Below are 14,598 nucleotides of genomic sequence, written 5' to 3'. Positions count from 1 at the left end.
ATACATTATTTTAATCGTGTGTGTTTTGGTCTGCCTCTGTAATGTGAGTGTCAGCCCAGTGATGCTCCAATTCAAAGTGACATTGCTTTGGCAATGACTCCATCTAATGGTTAAATTTCTGAACTGCAGGCTCAGTAAGTAAGTAAGTAAGTAAGTAAGTAAACTTAATTTATTAAGCGCTTTTCACAGACAGACATTCACAAAGCGCTGTACACAAATATTAAAATAAACAATAAAATCAATAGACATTATATACAATGTAAAAGATCAAATGTAATTAGTGTAAAAAATATAAAATGTAGATCAACAAAAGGCTTGTTTGAACAGAAGAGTTTTTAACTGTTTTTTAAAAGAATCCACAGAGTCAAGCAAACGTAGTGGTAGTGGTAAACTGTTCCACAGCCTTGGTGCAACAGACTGAAAGGCTCTGTCCCCTTTTGTCTTCAGTCGTGTACGGGGAACAACTAAGAGACTCTGAGTCTGTGAGCGGAGATGACGAGCAGCAGTGTATTTTAAAAGAAGCTTGGATAAGTAATCTGGAGCCGTTTAGTGCTCTGTATGTTTAAACAAGAATTTTAAAGCGAATTCTAAACTCTATTGGGAGCCAATGTAAAGAATATAAGATGGGAGTGATGTGAACACGCTTGGTAGAGCGAGTTAGTAGTCTGGCTGCTGCGTTTTGTATTGTCTGGAGGCGAGAGAGAGATGATTTATCCAAGCTAGTAAACAGGGAATTACAGTAATCTAAGCGTGATGACACAAATGCATGAATGAGTTTCAGTCACAAAAACGCAATATTTTGACCATTACTGAGCTTACACTTGAGAATACTATTTGACCTTTGTGACCTTTTGTACTCCTATTGATATATGTTATATTGTACAAATAGTTCATTAAACACACATTTTCTCAATTTGTTGACAAAACAAACAAACTGGGAAATAATTATTGGCTTTATTTGTCACACCGTGACTGTGGCTGTGGTCTGTGGCAAATTTTCATCTTCACCACTGTACGTGGAGTCTAGCAGTTATCTTTGTGAAAAACAAAGGATCTTGCGGTGCTTGCGGGCAAAATTGGTGCTTGAGGGCACTTCTGAACTCCTTTCAGGCTCTTTTACTCGGTCTTGTCTCACTAGGGTGGGCTGTTATGCAGTGAAAGCAGGTGGGAAGATGTGAGGGACACTTCTTCAAAGAATTTGTTTTCAAAAAAATATTTATCACTTTACACAATATTTATCACTAAGCAAATGTCTACGTGACTTTTGACATGAAACTCTTGTATGATAAACAACTTACAGCTTCCTCTTACTGTAAGAACATGCAGATTTAGAAAAAGGGGAACCTCAGCTCTGAATTCTTAGAATAACTCTGTTGTATTTGTACACACACACACACACACACACACACACACACAGACACACAGAGAAGTATAAATAAAGCACGCACACAGTGATGAGACGCAGGTCTTGCGTCCATGACTGCCCTCGCGAGTTAAAGACAGCTGCAGTGTTTGTGTTTTCTAACTCAGGTGTCTCAGCTGAAGAACTGCGGGGTGATTTTAAGAAATCCCCTGTCAATTGGTTATGAGCAAAAATTGTTTCTATAAAATAAAAATTAAAAAAACAAAAAAAACCCCAGTTTCAACCGTAACGTGAAGTACACATTTTATTATTTTTTTCCTTTTAGTGAAAGGAAACAGCCGTCGCCGGTATGCTAGTGCGCACGCTCCACCCCCTCCTACGCCTCTTTCCCCCCTTCTTTTTGCTTTGTGAATAAACAGAAATGTGACTTTTGCTTCATAAACAGTTTGACAAACAAGTGGTGCCTGCAGGGTGTATATTCATGGTATAACCGGCATAAACACAGCCTCACTTCGTGTGTGATTGTGCAGGAAATACAACTGTGCGCTCAGCTTCGAAAAAGGACCGCATCTATCCATTTATCCTCATACCTCACCTCTATGTATGTGCTCTCTTTGAGCGCAGGTGCGGCTCTTTGCTGTGACACATCTCTAATGTAGTCTAGACGCTCCGGCGCCAGGGGTCATCGGGTGACACACACACACACACACAAACAACAAGTAACACAACATGGACCATGAACTCTGCGTGACTCAACTATACCAAGACAGTTCACCTATTACGAGCCTTTAAAGTAAGCTTATTGCTAAATAGTCTTGATATTTAATCAACAGGTAAGTTAACACCTGATTCTGTTCACATGGACGGAGTTTTTTCAGTGCTAAATAGTCTGCACATCCCGGCTCTTATTATTTATTTTGCTGCGTTATTTTGCAAAATTATCTAATCTAAAAATAAACTACATAAATGAGTGCGATGCAATATTTGCTCTTGGTGTTTTCAGTCCTTTATGTCCATCTTATGTGTCCTTTTTTTCTGTTATCAATCAACCAACCGATCATTCGATTAAAGGCCTGTCAACGGGCTTCGTAAAGGTTCTTTTAAGGTCACCAGAAAGCTACATAAAAGACTGCACCTGCACCTGCACCAAAGTTCTTTTTTTTTTCTCTCTATCTCCGAACATTGTTGCATTTTAAAACCTTCTTCAGTGAGCTATAAATATGAGGCGCTCCAAACACACTCTCAGTTTTACTTCTGCCAAAAAATGACCACAATGCCGAGACAACTGGAGGTCCAGAACTCGATCCTCACTGGTGGGGACAGCTTTAACATGTGGCACGACTACATGAATCTGAGCCAAGTGTTCGAGAAACTGTGCAGCAACCGTGAGGTTGATAACCGAGACACCGAGCGTCCAAAGAAGGGACAAGCGCCCCCTTGGAGTAAGGTCCACACTTCCACTCTGGGGAAGAAATCCTCCAAAAACTCATCACAGTCCAGTCCGACCAGCAGCGCGTCGGACACCAGCAGCAGCGCCTCATCCTCGGACTACTGCCGCTTATGCAAGCAGAACGGGGAGACTCCGAGGGTGTACCTATCTCACAAGCTCAAATCAGACGACGGGATAGTTTTCTGCCCCGTCCTCCGGAACTACACTTGCCCGATCTGCGAAGCCACCGGTGACAGCGCTCACACACGCAAGTACTGCCCGCAGATGAAGTGCGAGGCTGCTGGGAGGATGCAGACGGTAGGCAAGTTCTGGTAGCTGCTGAAAACTGAAGCTGCGAGAAACTGTACATATTTACCGAACTGTTTGGGGTATGTGTTCGTGTTGGCAGAGACCGTTTCAGTTCCAAAGACTGTTTCAAGTTTGACTGTCAAACACTCCGCTGCAGTCTGCAGCAAGGAGCTCTCATCCAGCACATCTGTGGAGCCCCGAGCTGGGGTGAGCGCTCTCAAAGCTCGGTAAAAATTAAACTCTTTAAAGTCCTCGAGTGTTTATTGTTGTTGTTATTGTTGTTGTTGTTGTTTAATATGATACAATTTCGGGGGTACTTCATAGGTCACAAGTGAAACACTAAAGTGGCTAACCTTTCTGTGGAATTAAATAGATTTCTAAAAATGTGCCCATAGTGTCAGTGCGCGAGTCTTTTAGTTAAAATGCAAATGCTATATTATCCCTCATGTCAGACAGATTATTCGACAAAAACGTCAGTATTTTGTCTTTTTTTTTTTTTTTTTTGGTATTATAGAAAATTTTTAACTCACATGCAACTCTTCCACTTGAAGTTACAGATGTACCTGAACTCACCAGAGAACATGCGTCATAAAAAAATAATTAAATTAAATTAAAAGTAACACTTCAAGGCAAAAGTGAAACGATTATGTGAAGTGAGAAATTGAATTAAGGTTCAATAGTTTTAGTTTCAAAATAGAGGGGCTGGGGAAATACAGTATACAAGGTCAAAACAGAGTTTGTACAAGTTTGTACAAAGACAGCTGCAGTGTTTGTGTTTTCTAACTCAGGTGTCTCAGCTGAAGAACTGCGGGGTGATTTTAAGAAATCCCCTGTCAATTGGTTATGAGCAAAAATTGTTTCTATAAAATAAAAATTAAAAAAACACAAAAAAACCCCCAGTTTCAACCGTAACGTGAAGTACACATTTTATTATTTTTTTCCTTTTAGTGAAAGGAAACAGCCGTCGCCGGTATGCTAGTGCGCACGCTCCACCCCCTCCTACGCCTCTTTCCCCCCCTTCTTTTTGCTTTGTAAATAAACAGAAATGTGACTTTTGCTTCATAAACAGTTTGACAAACAAGTGGTGCCTGCAGGGTGTATATTCATGGTATAACCGGCATAAACACAGCCTCACTTCGTGTGTGATTGTGCAGGAAATACAACTGTGCGCTCAGCTTCGAAAAAGGACCGCATCTATCCATTTATCCTCATCTCACCTCTATGTATGTGCTCTCTTTGAGCGCAGGTGCGGCTCTTTGCTGTGACACATCTCTAATGTAGTCTAGACGCTCCGGCGCCAGGGGTCATCGGGTGACACACACACACACACACAAACAACAAGTAACACAACATGGACCATGAACTCTGCGTGACTCAACTATACCAAGACAGTTCACCTATTACGAGCCTTTAAAGTAAGCTTATTGCTAAATAGTCTTGATATTTAATCAACAGGTAAGGTAACACCTGATTCTGTTCACATGGACGGAGTTTTTTCAGTGCTAAATAGTCTGCACATCCCGGCTCTTATTATTTATTTTGCTGCGTTATTTTGCAAAATTATCTAATCTAAAAATAAACTACATAAATGAGTGCGATGCAATATTTTGCTCTTGGTGTTTTCAGTCCTTTATGTCCATCTTATGTGTCATTTTTTTCTGTTATCAATCAACCAACCGATCATTCGATTAAAGGCCTGTCAACGGGCTTCGTAAAGGTTCTTTTAAGGTCACCAGAAAGCTACATAAAAGACTGCACCTGCACCTGCACCAAAGTTCTTTTTTTTTCTCTCTATCTCCGAACATTGTTGCATTTTAAAACCATCTTCAGTGAGCTATAAATAGGTCACAAGTGAAACACTAAAGTGGCTAACCTTTCTGTGGAATTAAATAGATTTCTAAAAATGTGCCCATAGTGTCAGTACAGGATTGTGAACATCGCAACGCAAAGTTTTTGATTTCTCTCAAAACATATATTTCTTTTCATGTTGAACAGATAATATCTTTAATTTGAGTCAAAGTGATTTGCACTTGAACACGCCCACCAGAAATAGACCGGGACCCATTTTTATTCTGCATGGCTGCTGGAAACATCATGTCACATCTTTGATTAATTTCATCTGAAAATAAACGTAAGTAAAGCCAAGTGTGTTACAAAAGCTTTTATAATTTGTATTGCCAAAATCGCAGAAAATAACCCCATTTAAGCTGGGTCGACAGCCACCCCTAATTTTTGCATGATTGTAGCTGCTAGCTATAAGCTAGCTAGCTATCCTGCGCAACGTTAGAACTGGTTACCAGAAACCGACCATCACAGTCGGGAATACAAGTTAGTATACTGGTAAAAAACGGCTTTTTGCCTAACTAGCTAGCGTTACCACGATGCATCGGTGGTGGATAAAGCTAGCTAGCATAAGTTCATAGTTCATAACATTCATAGTATAACTCCGTGCTCCGCTTCGTTTGAATTTTTCTGGTGAGCTCGCGGTTTCTAGACACAAGCTTGTGTTTGTGCGCGCACGTTTGTCTCTCTTCATATAAATATCTGTGTGTTATGTGTGTGTACACCGAGCGCAAAAGATAATTATTAATGTGCATGATTTAGAGACAGAAATAACAAGCCAGCATATAAGATCAATGACATAAGACTAATTCCTTCAATTGACTTTCAGGCGCAGCTCGGAAAAATGTGCATTTTCTGAAGAAATTTTAATTTTAACAGCAAAAAATTGACCCTATGCCAAACTTAGTCGCTAATGGCTGGTCTGTAGACTGTTTGGTATGTCATGTTACGTATTTCTTGGTTTTTCTATGTAATGTGTTTTATAGAGAAGTAACATTATTCTTTTTTTTCTGTATGCTTTCAGAACCACAGATCGCTCCATCCATTCCATGGCTGAAGCATACATTTTCATTTAATCTGAACAGGTATCATTTTGCATTTACACTGCACATCCTTTTTAAACATTTCATAATAATCTAGACCCTCCCTCATTATCCTCTCATTCACCTTGCTGATGTGTTGAGGACTTGATAAAAGAATACATGGTATGTCCATATCTGTTCTGTCTCTACATGAGATGCAGTCTCTTGATGTAAATTTGACAACTCTGCTATTAAATGCAGTGATTAATGTAGGACAGCAACGATTAATCAACTCATCAAGTTAATATCTTAGGGTTCTGTATTGTTTTCTTTTTTTTTCTTGGGCTTTGTGGAACATTTATGAAAATGTTCCACCATTGATTTAATTTAATGATTATGCAATTCACAATCTGATTAGTCAAATAATTGTTCTAATAGTCTGTGACCAAACAACTATCAAAATAGTAGTTTATTATGGTCAAAGATTTATCAGGTGTGCCAGACTTCAGTTCTTCACTTGTACATTTTGTTCCATATTTTACCTCAAGATATCCCAGAAAGATGAAGCTGAGGAAGAGCTGCAGAGTACCACCATGGCACTCTTCGTCTTCAGGGACAACTCAAGCCTCCTACATCAGCCTCGAGACATCGGGATAATCATTGATGGTGTGGAAGTCCTGAATGAGTTGCCTTCTGTGGCAGCTGGAGTGGCAATGGTCTTTGGACTCTGTTATGCTCTTAATATGGAATATCCACGAGGATTCAGGTTCACCTTTGAGGCTCTTCAAAAGATTATGATGGAGCTTGACTTTAACAAGATGACCTCTAAGATTCGCAAACTTAATTGTGAACTTAACACTGCACAGTAGTGTGTTTGCATGCATGTGTGCATGTGTATGTGCACATGCATGTGCATGTGTGCTTGGTTATTTTGCTTGGTTGGCCTGCAGTGGTATTCTACATTCAAAATTTATAAGAACACCCATTTGAAAGGGAGATTTAAGTTGATTTCATTGATACATGTGTAGATTTTTTTTTTTTACATTGTACAGGCACAGTGCACATATAAACATTTTTGAGTACTTGCAAATTGGTTTAAAAATAGTTTTTATAATGGTTTTATGCCAGTTTTAGACAGGTTGCAGGTTTTATACTGGTTTTCAAAAGATTGCAGGTTTTATACTGGTTTTCAAAAGATTGCAGGTTTTATAAAACAAACATTTCTCTAATCATTTCTGCCGTAGCACTAAATCTGTATATTACTAATCCTCTCTATTGATTATAGTTAAAATGGTTTGGAACAATAAATAATTTTGAAATAATTGGTTGGCCAACTGTCTTGTTTTTTATAGGAAATGCAGAGCATTTTTGAACTGAAATGAAATGTAAAAAATATAGTTTGAATATATGTAAATCAATTACCTGGCTTCAACACAAACATATTAGTTCATGTTAATTTGGTTCGATGTGAATACATTAGGTTGGTTAAATTTCAATATATTAGCTTGGTTCAATAATTAAAATATGGTTCTATGTAAAAAAATCAATTTGGATCAATGCAAAATTTAAAGTTTCAGTCAAGTCTAGTAATATTGTTTATATCAACATAAAAGTATCAGGTCATATCAAGTGACTCAATTTGGATTCTATAAAGCCAAATATTTTGGATGTGACAACTGGACATCATTTTTTTTAATTTGAATAGGGTTATTTTTTTTTTACAGTGTAGTTTATTTCTCACAGTTTTTTAAAAATTCTCTTGCTTTATGGTTCTTAGCGCTGTTACCAGTCTTTGCATTTATCATCATTTTTTCTCTTTTTTCTTTCATGTTACACAAACATGATTACATATTGCATATGAATCAAGGTTGTGCAGAGGTGGTTGCATTTCCCAGACAATCATGCAAAATATATACATTTCTTTTTTTAAAAATGACATGGTGCGACAGGACTGTAGCACAGTAATACAGCAACATCAGAGGCAAATTCCATTCAAGTTTTGCAAGCCTAGCTTTGAACTTTATTTAAATAAACGGCAGTGACTCATTATGACAAGGATCATTCTTAATCTCACTCAAACCATGCTGAACGGCTCTAACCCAATTAGGAACATAGGGTTGTTGTTGTTGTTGTTGTTTTTTTTTTTTTAAAAAGAAAAGAAAAACATAACTGAACACAACAGTATGTCAGTGCAGTGACTAATCAGGCAGTACAGTTTCAGGAACCGTTTTAACTGAGGCAGGATGGCATTTTGGTTTTTAAATGGGCATTTAAAACCTGAAATAATCCTAAAGGCTTAGACAAAAAGGTGACATTTGTTTTCGAAATTGAGGTGATGGGCATCTTAGTCGCTGTCACTCCTCATTTCATTTCATTTCATTTCATTTTTATTTATTTCACACTTGGTACTACAATCAAACAAAACAACCACATCTTCTGTCAACAAAACACAACAACCTCTCTGGAGCAGCCTCTTTCCACTGGAGGGCACGGGAACCTCATGCTTCACTGAGACCTTTGACTTGCTTTTGCTGTCCTTGTCAAGCAGCTCCAAACCGTCATTGATCTTCTTCAACATCTCGTAACGCTCACGCCCACGAACAGGGAGGAGAAAAACCTCCTTGTCGTCCCCCTCAGCACTGGAGGTACATTTGGACTTCTTTGTGGATGTGGTGTCAGGAGGTGGTGCGCTCTTTCGTTTTTTCGCCTCTTTGGTGCCGCTCTCCTTCTTCTGTTTATTGTCCTCCTGTAGCTGTAACAAAGAGGGACGAAATAACAAAAAAGAGAAACATATTTGTCAAGTAATTTTACCCCCCCCCCCCCCCCCAAAAGTGGCATTTAACATGATGATATTCTACTGCCTTCTGGGGGAGGGAAGGAACAGCGGTTTTTCTTTTGAGTTTATATTCAAGTTTTCTCCTTCTTGCCCCCTCTGGTGTACAATTTCTTCCTTTTTCCTGTTTAAAAAGAGTTCACATATTTTGTCATTTGACTGTAAGCAGTGCAAGGAGGAGATGCTCGCTTTTTGCATGACAGTCTGCCACTTCAGTCTTCCCTTTCTTTATAAGGCTGGAAAATACTTCAGACCCCTCCTCAGGCAGTAAGGGGCCTGAGGTGGGGTCTGAACTGTGGGTACCGGTATGAGGAGAGAAGGGGGACAGGACTGGATAGTGGCTTAAAGTTAGGATTTGGTTTGATTAGGTGAGCCGGTTTTTGGTTGTGTCTGCTTATGATTTGAAACAGGTCTGAAATGAGAGAAAGAGGAGTTTGTTCCTGGGGAATTATAAGACAGTGGTGTCCCGTTTTCCTTCTCATTAATCATATGAGAAGAATGAAGGCGTTTTAAAGATTTTTGAGTTGAGGTTTGTCCTTCTCTTTGGTTTTTCTGTGTGTTTTTTTTTTCAAATCCACAGCAAGTGTCACTGTCTCTCTCTGAGTGCGCAAAACTTTTTTTCTTATGCACACCATTAAAAAAAAAAAAGTTGGGCGCACCCAAATCAGCGTTCAAAGATTGATGGCTCCCTGTCAGAGCACTGGCTATGAATTTCAGATCGATCAGGCCTTAACTTGACAAAAAAGTTATCAATCGTTCTTTTCATCTTTTCTCATTGCCCACGGTCAGTTATATCCACTTCTGTCGGTCCTAGGATATTCACAAGGCCTGTGTATCATCACTGATTTCTATAATCCACTTGATTCCGCTTCACAAGGTCCAGATTCGATTTGGTGCAATTTTTACTCAGAAAGTGAGAGATCTTATAATTCTGATCATTTATCAGTACTGACACTAAACTTTATCAGAGATGTGACCATCACAGCACATGCCGTTGTGTCAAAGTAACTGAGAATAAAATAAAATAAAAAACATAAAGGAGATTTTCCTGGCATGGATTTTATAGCAGATAACCTTAAAAATATTCTGCAATTATACCCAATTTGAAAAAGTTTACATTTCTTCAGTATTGAACAGCAGAAATTATTCTTTCTTGTCCGAGGTCATTTAAGTACAAAGAAAAGAAAAGACAGCGGCCGCCAGCGCTGTAAACAACGGTAGACTGATGGGTAATAAGCAAATGAGTAATGCGGAAAACAGATGTTTGAGATGGGAAACTTTTCTTGAAGTACAGAGCGAGAGCTGTGCATGAACTGTGGTTTTTATCGTGTTGGAAGCAAAACAGCAAAAGTAATAGGGAATTAACGACGATATTTATCAAATGTGAAGCATAGTTTGGTTCTTCTTTTGCTGCTGGCCTAGTGAATTTTGGTTGAAGAGAGACAAAACCTGCAGCCCAGAATCTTGCGCAAAAAAGACGTAAAGACGATTCAGACACGACGAATCAGAATTAGTGAGCTTTTGGCTTTCAGCCCCGACGGCGGCTAAGCTAATTCTGATGCGCCGGTCCGCTCTGTGTTTACCGTTTCCTGCTCTCATTCGCTGGTTGTTGTTGAAATAGTTTTGTGAGCTTTAGCCTGAGACTCTGGCGTTTCTGGTAAAATACATTTATATTCATTCAATTCAGGATTTAATGAATCGGTATCGCTTCATTCAAGCTACTCACCTTTCTCTATCCACCTGCACTTTCAGCTGGACCAAGGACATTTCCAGAGGTCCCGCCCCTGACTATCTCTGATTGGTTTAGACCACGAAGGGCAATGACGTGTGTCTGTTGTTGATCACATGGATGTCGGTGGCAAATTTTACAAACACTTCTCATAATGACTAACTACTCCTGACATTTTTGAGATGTTAGCTCTTTATACAACGAAGTTATAGTGCGATACAAATAATATCAGGCTGATCCTGCCACAATTTGTTCCCCCTGTGTAAATCACGGACAAACAGTATCCCACATTGCTGATTTTTCATTCACAAACACTTCTTATTATGACGCATTACTCCTGAAACTTTAGAGGATTTAGCTCTTTTTAGAGTAAAGTTACAGGAGAATAAAAATAGTTATCAGCCAAAATGTTAATGTTTTATTAAAATAATCCCATCTGATACCCCGTGAGATGAGATAACTCTTTAATGTCATTGCACAGTCATACATAGTACAGTAGTACAATGAAACTGGAAAACTGTCCTACGTCGGCTTTTCCATATATATATATAATTTTCTGTTGTATGGTAATGTAACGATACTAATTTTTCACAAAATGAAAACATCAGTACTTCCTGCGTGCTCCCAGCACAGGGGAAACAAATTCTGTCGGGGATACCTACTTTGGCACAACAGATCCAAGTATAAAAACAATAACAAATACAATTTCTAGGTTCCATAACAGTTTTTATCATTACTTTATTGTGGATTAGGTGAAGAATTGTTAAATGTGGACAATTTAAATAATAGACTAATGCAATAGCAAATTGTGCCTTTTTCTCAGATGGACAGCAGATGGAGTTAGAGGAGATGAGGTAGGAAGAGAGGCAAAGATTGAGTCATGGGCAGAGCCTAGTTTATTTCTCATAGTTTTTTAAAAATTCTCTTGCTTTATGGTTCTTTGCGCTGTTACCAGTCTTTGCATTTATCATTGTTTTAAGTGTCTTGATTTTAACTGGATCTAAAAGGCTTGGATCTCCACATCGTTGGTGGGAGAAGGTTATCAGGGTGGCTTCAAAATTTGCGACCACACGTTTGCTTTGCATTTTCCCCACCAAGTTGAAGTCACTGATTTTGCTGTTCCAGACTTTTGGAATCTCAGCTGAAACCCACATTCGCCAGGGTAATCTGTCGTAACCGGAACAGTGGAGGCTGCAGGTGTAATGCCGTCTTTTTGCAAAATGTCATTTGGCAGCTCAAAGAGATTTTCACCAAAGTTTTCAGCTAATTGCTGCTCATTGATGATCTGAAACATCTCCATGGTGTCATCTGGCCTCCAGGTTTCATCATGACCCGTTGTATTGCTGTTCACGGTTGAGGTAGTGTCCAAACTGACGGACAGAGATTCAGTCACAGGTAGCTGTTCCCACAGCTCTTTAAATGAATTCTGGCTGAAGGGTAGATTCTGATTAAAAACCAAAATGCCATCCTGCCTCAGTTAAAAAGGTTCCTAAAACTGTACTGCCTGATCAGTCACTGTACACTGTTAGGGTTAGGTTGTGGAAGATAATCCCTTCTCCGAGAGGAAAAGGAGCGTACCCGTACCCGTCCCAGAACACTTGGCGGTCACGTTGGCGCCGGCGGCCATAGCGCACCACAGTCCAGCCGTTTTCCATGGCGTCCAGTCTTTTTTTCTTTTCCTCTTTTTTAAATTGTCTTTCAAAAAATCAAATGTTCTTCAAAAAAATATCTATTTAAGTTAATGTGAACCAAAAACGGGAGATTTTTTTTTCTTTTGTGTCCTTTCTCACTGTCCCTGTTGCCCAGTTTTTCTGTTCCTTCATCTTTCTCTCTCATCTCTCTCATCTTTCTCTTTCCCCCAACACTGTTTGTCCCGTCATGAACAACTGAAAATAAAATTTAATAAATAGTAACAACAAACGTTGATCAAATTGTTTTAATTTTCATTATTCAACATTTGCACAGTATTCAGGTGAGTATTCGCTACGACCAGGTAAGTATGTAGGTAGGTGTGTGCTTGGTGAACAGGTATGTATTCAGGTAACTTTGTGGGGAAGGCGTCACGGTGTGCAACTTGGAGTCACGCGCTGCACTCCGGGGATGGATGCACACAAGAGAATTTATTAACGTACAGTGTCCAACAAGTGTATATACAAAAGGTGAAACGGGCATGGCTCCGGGGGGAAATCCAGGGGAAAACTCTCGTTTCTCTCCAAACAATCACAGGAATCCACTCGAACACTCGCCACTCAGGGAACACCAGGGAAAACAGTCCAGAGGGTCTGCGCATAAGGAAACGCTTGTTAGTTTCAAACACACAACGACACGGAAAAACACTTGCTAGAATTTCACTTACGCGATTCTTACAAATCCAGCGAAAAACAACCGTTGTTTCCTGGCTTAAATGCAATCCACACTGACGAGGCACAGGTGTTTCTTCCTCCGAGAGCTGGCCCGAGGGCGTAAACCCGTAATCAGTTCCGCCCTGGAGAGAGAGATAGTGATAGGGAGAGAAACACCTGATCAGCGACCAGCTGAACCTCCAGGCAGTGACAGGAGGGTGAGGGACAGGAAGTATACTGCTCTGTCCTTCACTGTTATGGCCTGGAGGTTCAGCTGGTCGCTGATCAGCTGCTGGACTCTTTGGTTGTGTCCCAGAGGGACACGTAAGCCCTCACGCCACGTCAAGGCAGAGTCCATGTGAGGGGTGGTTTTTTTTTTTGGTTTTTTTTTATTTTAAATACCTCTATTTACACTGGAACTTGTGAACACCACAAAATGAACTGAGATCACACTTCTTCAAGATCAACTACAACAGAAATCAAATTCACACTTGTCTTAAAGTGGATTCAAAAGATAAACAAATATGTCCTACTGTGCTAGTTCTAAGCATAAAGTCAAAATAAAGAAAGGACATGATTAGAACAGGAAATCAGCTTGTATGCCTATGCATCCCTGAGAAGGTCTCTTCGCTTTCTCCCAAAGCCCTTGTACGACCTTGCAGGTAGTCTTGCTGCTTTGCATTGTCCGACATACTCCTTGTACGCCACGCCAGTGGAGATTGTTGGATCAAGGTTGATAAATCCCTCTTCCTGCTGTGTCCAGTGTCTGCTGGTTTGAGCGGGCATGTACACAGCTCTCGTCTGCAATAGGTCAGGTTCCTCATCCTCTTCAAGTACAGGTGCATCCTCTTCCTCCATCTCCAGGGGGAGATCTGGAGGCAACTTTTTCTCCGCATGGGGTTTTGGGTTCCCCATTCGATAAAGAATGTCATAGTGGAGCTTATAGAGAGTGAAGCCGAAAACCTTTTCACAGACTGACGTTGAAAGGATCCTGTACTTTTGGAGCTCTGCCTGTGTCATCTTCAGCTCCAGGAGTAGGTCCTTCACTTTCTCATATGACACAAAATCCTTATTCATGATAAGTCCCACTGAGCTGACCAGCACCAAGACCTTGTTCCGTGTGTGTTTTTCAGTCTTCCCCGGAATCCTCTTCATCACTTGCGCCAGCCATGGCATTCCATGCTCTCTGTACCTTTCAAGGGTCCTGGCGTAGCACAGTCCACGGCGCTCCATCTCCATGGCCACATCTCCCACTATGGCCATGGCCTGGGACTCGATGGAAGGCTCCCTGTCTTCATTATGTATCTCTACATAATCAATCAAGTTCCAAGAAGCCCTCCTTGTTCCCTTTATGTCGCGGTACTTAATGTCTGGGAACCACCTGACCTTCAGCTCAAGGAATCCTGCTCTCAGGCATTCTTGTACATTCTTCCCTTCCCCTTCAACAAGCTTCCTCGCCCGGGCAAAGGTGAATGGGGTCGGGAAGGAGTCTCTGGTGGCCAGGTTCTCCGTCAGTGCAGCCAGATTAATGTGTCCCTTTAGATTCTCTGGGCATTTTTCCCCTTGCAGCTCTGAGATGAAGATGCCGTCGTTCCTCCTGAAGAGGTCTTTCAGCAGGAGTTTCACAAGCTCAGGTCCCAGCACGGAAGGCTCGCACTCGAGAGTCAATGTGAGAGCAAATAGCCTCTCGATTCTTTTCATCTGGAGTGTGTCCCTTGTCCAGTGTGCC

General features: G+C 40.4%; 1 protein-coding gene across 1 annotated transcript; it reads left to right on the top strand.

The window, feature by feature from the left end:
• Positions 1-1,962: 1,962 nt before the first annotated feature.
• LOC309695391 (nanos homolog 3-like) lies at positions 1,963-7,874 on the top strand (the record flags this gene model as incomplete). Its single annotated transcript, XM_082516003.1, has 4 exons — positions 1,963-1,987; positions 2,458-5,232; positions 5,968-6,028; positions 6,514-7,874. The coding sequence occupies 2 exons, from the start codon at positions 1,963-1,965 to the stop codon at positions 3,126-3,128; spliced, it is 696 nt and encodes a 231-aa protein (XP_082372129.1). The 3' UTR covers positions 3,129-5,232; positions 5,968-6,028; positions 6,514-7,874.
• Between the last annotated feature and the right edge of the window lie 6,724 nt (positions 7,875-14,598).

This window comes from Aulonocara stuartgranti (assembly GCF_965226115.1).
Source record: "Aulonocara stuartgranti genome assembly, chromosome: 19".
Classification (NCBI taxonomy): Eukaryota; Metazoa; Chordata; class Actinopteri; order Cichliformes; family Cichlidae; genus Aulonocara; species Aulonocara stuartgranti.
Note: the sequence above shows the minus strand (reverse complement) of the source record. Positions and strands in the feature narration are given on the sequence as shown.